The 7,544-nt window shown below is 38.5% G+C and overlaps 1 protein-coding gene across 3 annotated transcripts; it reads left to right on the top strand.

Annotated features, from left to right (window-relative positions):
• Nucleotides 1-411: 411 nt before the first annotated feature.
• Nucleotides 412-6,751, top strand: LOC125677362 (uncharacterized). Of its 3 annotated transcripts, none has more exons than XM_048915375.2 (2): nt 412-734; nt 5,217-6,751. In XM_048915375.2, the coding sequence occupies exon 2, from the start codon at nt 5,217-5,219 to the stop codon at nt 6,222-6,224; it is 1,008 nt and encodes a 335-aa protein (XP_048771332.2). In that variant the 5' UTR covers nt 412-734; the 3' UTR covers nt 6,225-6,751. The 3 variants fall into 3 exon arrangements, with proteins under 3 accessions (XP_048771332.2, XP_048771330.2, XP_048771331.2); XM_048915373.2 differs by having other exon boundaries at nt 538-4,474; XM_048915374.2 differs by lacking the exon at nt 412-734 and adding an exon at nt 1,442-1,744.
• The last annotated feature ends 793 nt before the right edge of the window (nt 6,752-7,544 follow it).

Below are 7,544 nucleotides of genomic sequence, written 5' to 3'. Positions count from 1 at the left end.
GATCGTTACGTTAAATAATATACAATTAATCAATCAATCAATCGAAAACAACCTGAAGTAACAATTTAAAACATGCAATGGATGAATCTTCTATATTTTTCTTCTTCTTTAGAAATAGCGATGATCATAAAAATAATGGGTCATCCAAATGTTTGAATCCAGTTCCGATCGTTATAACATATTTATCTGATGTCATTCCAGGTGTATGAATCTTCGTGTAAATACGTCGACGTAGGAGACCCCTTTCTCTCATTTTGTTTTATACAAACGCACATACATGTAGTACTTCACAATACTTTAATTAATTTTCGCAGTGCGCGTTTACAAAGTGATTTTTATTACATACTGAACACCCGGACAAATCTTTACAATAACACATTGTCCTGTGTACATATACCATTCACGTATTACACTTCAATATTTATAACCATCCATTAAATTAGTGTATTAAATCTTAGAGGGATTTTAAGTGCTGCCAAACGGCAGACGAAAAAAAAAAATCCGATTCTCTTGATGCGAGTTAAGCGTCTGGTTTTACCTCGATCGTGTGCACGGGTTAGAAATGTTGACGTACGTTTATCGGCAAGGAATAATCTCTAATCGTAGAAAATAAACAGACTTCTGTCGATCACAGTTCTTTTTTTTTTCGCGGAAAGTTTTATATCTGAATTGAACGGACAATGTCACCATTTTGGAAGTGGAAATAAATTGTGTTTTGAAATCTTAAAATCAAGGTAAGAGAGAGAGAGAGAGAGAGAGAGAGAGAGAGAGAGGGGGGGGGGAGAGACAGGCAGACAGAGAGAGAGGAGAGAAAGAAGTAATCATCCGTATTATGTAATAATTATGAAAGAAACAATCCGTAGAATTTTGGAAAATAAAATACCTGAATTTGTTCATTTAAGCTCAGCTAAGACAGATGCTTAAGAACTAAAAAAAATATATTATCAAAATATTTTCTAAAATGTTGTAATAATACCAAGTCCAAACAAATACTACAGTGTATTCATAAACAAATGTAAGTTCTAGTCCACACTCAGAATTAACACAACTTAAGATTTAGTTTAAATATTTGTCAGATGTATAAATATAGAGATTACAGTTGTCGACTTTTCAAACGGAACAAATGACCAGACAGCTCTCTCTCTCTCTCTCTCTCTCTCTCTCTCTCTCTCTGTGTTTATTTTTCTTTCTTTCTCTTTTTTAAATGTAGTTGCTAAAACATATTTTCTAAACGATAAAAATTCACCTTCTTGATAACGCGCACACAACAATGACTTATTTACTTCAAAATTTATGGAACGTCATTTTTTTTATATATATACATGCATCATTGAAAGTAAGAATAAAATAACGAAAAATTAATTTCTTGTTCGGAGTTATCTCCCTGGACGGCCATGGCGCAACCAATATTGTCAGTGACCTATCCTGACTCAATCAGGCGTCGCTCGAGATCTATCGATTAGGCGGCTTATAGATGTGTTTTTAAAAAGACCGGTGTTAATTTTAAAACCCTAAAATAAATATCTCTCTACTCTTTTTATCATCGCTCTACAATAATATCAGCTTGAGAAATACAGAGTCAATTGAATCGCAATCGCTCCCTGACAGAGAGATACGGCAGAGCGGGAAACCTTTACATGGGCGAAGCGCTGATTTATTTCCGATTCAGGGATGAGAACAATTTTCTAGGATTGCAGGATTTACATGTATATAATGAGACCGTTTCTTCTATGATTTCAAAGTGGTAAGTATCAAACGATCGGATTTAAAGACATTGTTCGTGTGTGTTATAGAGATTGTGTAGACAATACTGGGTGTATATACAAAGCTTCAGAATGCACCCATACAACAAAAAATCAATTCTGCTTAATTTCGTGAAAAAGTGGAATAACAATTTTATTTTGAAAAATCATGAATGAATGCAATTTCTTTAAAATCAAATAATCAATAAATGTTAATCTTTCCTAAAACGGAATCGCCGTATAGCTCTGTGGATGGTAAAACCCGTCTTAAAGGTTCTATCTTAAAAACTTTCAGTACTTTAAGAGGCTTAAGAAGTCGACCGGTATGGGTTAATTGGAAAGAATAATTCAAAACGAAATTAACCTCAACTTAGCAGGGATCAAATGGATTAAGCTAACACTACGTGTGAACTGGATGTCAACACTGGCACCAGACTGATTAATGAGAGAGAGAGAGAGAGAGAGAGAGAGAGAGAGAGAGAGAGAAGAGATTATTCTTTTTCGGGGTGGGTGTGTAAAATTTCAATTTGAAATACACGTACATGTCTGTGATGTCTAATTTTACCGAATACCTTCCCAACTAAAATTTGGACAATTACTGACGAGATAGTTTTGAACTAGCTGGCAGTGTGTATTGCATTGGGCATTTAACAAGTTTTAATTTTTTTTAATTGACTCAATACAAAATGCGTAACCGTCTTTTAGTTCTAGGTGACGAGGTCGACAAGTCGTTTAAGAGATACCTCGTATTCCGATCCGTCACGCGATTACAGACGAACGCCAGGGAGGAATTAAATACTTAATTACTTATCTAATCTACATCGTTTGATCGCTCGATAATCGCAGAGGACGTAGATCCGTTTTGAGATTATGGGTTGACTATTACCCACGGAGAATTCTGTTAAATAAGTTCCAAAGACAAAATTCAACATCGTGTAACATCCCTCCCGACGCCATTTCAATCACAGATTTTATTGACGATAAAGTCGAACCTCAGTGACTAGCCCGCTAATGCACAAACACTAGTATTGTCACGACTTCAGAAGTGAAACAAAATGGTCAGTCCGCGCTGGTCAGAGACAGGACCTTCAAGTGTGAGCGCCATCTGGATCATTTCCCACTGTACATGGGATTAATTGTGTTTCCTTTTGAGCCCCTACCCACCCCCGTCACACACTTCATTTTATTTCCTTTTGAACCCCTACCCACCCTCATAAACCTCTCCATTTTGTTTCGTTTTGAGCCCCTACCCACCCCGTCACCCTCTCCACGTGATCAGCTATAGAACACTACATGTGTACGCTGTTTCTAACATTGTATAACATAAACTGAAGTATTTAGTGCAAAACCGTAATTTTCTCCAATTAAGTCTCTCTAACAGAGATTTTAAATTACTTATCAACTATCAGTACACTAGAATTTTAAACCAATTAATTTTTAACAGATTCTGACTTGCATTAAGCCGGTCCCATGCATATAAATTCTTTCAAATGCACATGTCCCCAAGTCTAATCGTTAAAACATATAAATTATATCAGAATTCAAATCATTTGACTTCTAGTGAGATAATGTCTGTAGAGAAATAGTGTGGCCAAGTTCTAATAAACAGTGTGCCTGGTCGCGAATTACTCATGTCTAATTACAGGTATGAAAGATTTTTGGGTTAAAATACGTCGAGTCAGATGACTGAACTTTCGTGTGTGTGTTTGTAAAACCAAGACCTTGGTTTGTTGCATTCAATCACATGTACATAAAAAGTTACATAGTGTTTTCTCGTGACTGCGAGGCCCGGGTTCGATCATTCGCCCAACGCCCAGTTCACGGATCTTCGTCGGTGCATGACCTTTAAAAAGGAGGCCCCGACCCGCATCATAGTGCATGTAGGTGTTTGTACGTTAAAAATGTATCCTTGTTATGGCTCCGAATGCCAAATAAATAATGATAACAATAAAATCACACAAAAACTTTGAATAAATATTCTTAGCAGTATTAAAAACGTTCATCCCATTTGCTTCCACGCTGTACAATTAAGTAGATTGGAGCTGGTTTTATAAACTAAGACAGACATTACTAGCATATTATTGAATTCAAATTTTGAAATATACATGTATGTATTCGCTAAAGAATGCATAAACACAATCATTGTAAACCCCCCTGTGCTGATTCCAATGCTTCATTAACATAAACATGTGACTGAAATTTAACGCGTTTAACAGTCCCATTTAAATATCGACTCGCTTCAATGTGGAATATCTAAAGATATTCAAGTCCCATCGGAGAGAGAAAAAATAGATATTAACTTGCCGTGGGTCGCACAACGTGTATCTCCCCAGATCAAAAATTCTTTTGTTTTCTTCAGCGCGATAAATGCCGTCCTCGGCAGTATGCGAGACATTGATTTAATGCTCTAATCAGACCCATAAAGCGCTGGCATCGATTTCGTACCCCGGAATAAGTGGGAGAAGGTAGCTATTTTATAAAAAACTCATTTAAATTAATCCACGAGAGGGAAATGAATTCTAAATTCCAAATTGCTCAGGTGGAAAATGATCAATCAAAAAAATAAAAATAATGTAGATATAGATTAACCGCTCTTGACATTGGGAGCTGTGCTGCATAGTTGTGTTTGTGGCGAGATTTCCCAACAGCTAGTGAGTTGGTTGTGAACTTTGATAAGGATTTATGGTGATGGAGTATATAAAAGCAGATTAATCTCGATGGATATCTCACAGGTACACTGTAGTAGATAAGCAGAAAACATTGTTATTGTTGAGATTTTTTTTAAATCGATTCAGCGAGAACGGGGGAAGGGGGGATCTACTGGCCTGGCTCCTGTGTATCATCATGTACATGTACATATATGAATATATTCTAAAAGTTAGGGTTTTTTTTTATTGAACATAGATGTCAACGGCAAAGTAACCAATCAACTTTATGGCAAACTGGATGACTTCAGCTTCTCCATCGTCAACTTCCCATATTTATGTAGCGATATTCCATTTTCACCTGCATATGGTGTTTATGTCTCTCAACTTATTCGATATGCAAGAGTTTGTTCTGCGTATGATCAGTTTTTAAGTCGAGACAGGTTACTAACAAACAAGTTCATGTTACAAGGGCTTAAACAGTCTTCTTTAAAGTCAATATTTTGCAAATTCTATGGTCGTCATAACGATCTAATTTACCAATACAATCTGTCATTGGGTCAAATGCTGTCTGACGTATTTCATACCAATTATTAGACCGATCTTTACACATTGATATTTACTACGTCTAGGGTTCGTGGTCCGCGTTTGCTAGGTTTTCATGTACGTCACATGTGGCAAGGAACAGGGACATTGGATGGAATGCTGACCACAGTAGTGCTGAGCGTCTTGAGCGAAATGTTGTCTGCTGACCAAATATTATAACATTTGCTATATACATTGTATTCTCATTATTTCATTATTTTAATTTTTTTTTTATATTTTGCAGATGGTGATGACAACTGGCAGTGCGAACGTCCATAGCTACAGTAATGATCCGCTGGGGATAGACGATATTTTCCGCGCGTCCCCAGAACCCGGAAGTTACTACCGGTGCCCCGTGTCAACTCCTCTGCATGGAAAGAGACCTACACAACAGAAGATACCCGAAAGCCTTACCTTCGTTTCTCTCGATTTTAGTCAGGTTAAAAGTTCCCCCAAACAAAATGTCTACAAAGGAATGCCCGCTGGAAAGAAAATTATTCCTCGCCGGAAAAATATGGACTATTATTATGTCGATAAATCCTTTCAGAAGCGCATTGCCCAGCAGTCAAACACGACATGGTTAAGAGGACTATGTGCTCAGCCCGTGGATGAAATCTTTACTAAGTACAGACGACAAAGCGAACTGAAGAGACATAACACGATACTCACGCGGAGTTTCTCTACTCCTGGAGAAAAGTCTATACTGGAAGGCTGGGAGAGCAACAGCTCTAAACGGCTCGGTTCTGCCACGTCACGCTCCTCCTTCCACTCGCTCACTACACAAGACACGGGGTCACCGCCGCTAGAGGTCGTGTCTAAACCCTACCGTCATCACGGTTCAGAAGATGAGGTCACGCGCACCAGCAGCCGTGTTGACGCTAACCCACATTTGACATCACCGGGGGAAACTCCTCGCGAATCGGGATCGGTGTTCAGTAATTCTGCAACACGTCGGCAAAACGATACTTTGAGAGATAGCACTTCTGTGCGGCTGAATATCAGCACGGTTGTTGACGATGACTTTTATGATCAGTTCAAACGACAGGAGACCACACTTCCCGATATACACAGAAAAAAAATTTATTCATTTCAAACCAGACAACGGAAATACTACAGTAGTCCTAACCTATATGCCAGTCCGCGGGACAATTCACCGAGATTCAAAGGCGGTTTGGCGCCTGCGCAGAAATTAGAAACCTCTGGTGCCCTAAACTGTTCTTTGTGTGCATGGGACGAAGGTTCGGACTCTTAATGAACAGCTATACTTTGAGGAGTGAGCCTAATTTGTGAAACATTGACATTAATACTCAAATGAGTTCTGCTTTCGAATTTCAGCCTGTGCATATATTCCACATATACATGCTATTGTTACAACTTATACTTGCTATACTGTGAAGTTCATTTATTTTCTTGAGGTTTGATTTTCGTTTTTTATTGTTAATATTTTTCATGGTAAACTCTACAGATTAACAACTCTCGGATCACGAATTTAAATTAAATTTAAATTTAAATTTAGTGTGAACATGTTTTATTATTTTCAGTCAACAAAAAATTGACCCAACAAAAATGAATGATTTTACAGTTTCCTTAATGTTGCTCTTTTCATAGTCTCGGTATGAACAGAGAGAAATCACGTGGTCTGGTGATTGACATACTGTTTCTTACTGTGTGTTGTCAGAGACATACAGGTATACCATTGTGATATATTTCTCTGGTATTGTCGATAATTTTCAAGATATGCTCTGAATTACTCTATGAAAATAAAATCTAATATCAATATATCTTTATTTGGCGTTAAATAACCGTCACGGTAATGTTCCTCTTATTCGAATGACAAGTTAAAATACATGAGGATGAATTTATGAATTATGCCTCACGAAAATATCCACTACATATCTAGATTCCACCTGATTATAAACGTCTGCCCTGTAAACTCCATCCTACAAACTCCGCCCTGTAAACTCCACCCTGCAAACTTCGCCCTGTAAACTCCGCCTTGTAAACTCCACCCTACAAACCCCACCTTACAAACTTCGCCCTGTAAACTCCACCCTACAAACTCCGCCTCGTAATCTACAAACTCCGCCCTGTAATCTCCAACCTACAAACTCCACCTTACAAACTCCGTTCTGTAAACTCCACCCTACAAACTCCGCCCTGAAAACTCCACATTACAAACTCCGTCATACAAATTCCAACCTACAAACTCCGCCTTGTAAACTCCATCCTACAAACTCCACCCTTCAAACCCCGCCCTGTAAACTCCATCCTACAAACTCCGCCCTGTAAACTCCATCCTACAAACTCCGCCTTGTAAACTCGATCCTACAAACTCCGCCCTGTAAACTCCACCCTACAAACTCCGTCCTGTAAACTCCGCCCTGTAAACTCCACCCTACAAACTCCGCCCTGTAAACTCCACCCTACAAACTCCGCCCTGTAAACTCCACCCTGCAAACTCCGCCCTACAAACTTCGCCCAGTAAACTTCACCCTTCAGACTACCCGCCAGGGAAATCGTGTGCTTACTAGGGCGCTCGCTTAGTAATTAGGGATATCAGGTTCAATTCCGA

This window comes from Ostrea edulis, chromosome 3 (assembly GCF_947568905.1).
Source record: "Ostrea edulis chromosome 3, xbOstEdul1.1, whole genome shotgun sequence".
Taxonomy (NCBI): domain Eukaryota; kingdom Metazoa; phylum Mollusca; class Bivalvia; order Ostreida; family Ostreidae; genus Ostrea; species Ostrea edulis.
Note: the sequence above shows the minus strand (reverse complement) of the source record. Positions and strands in the feature narration are given on the sequence as shown.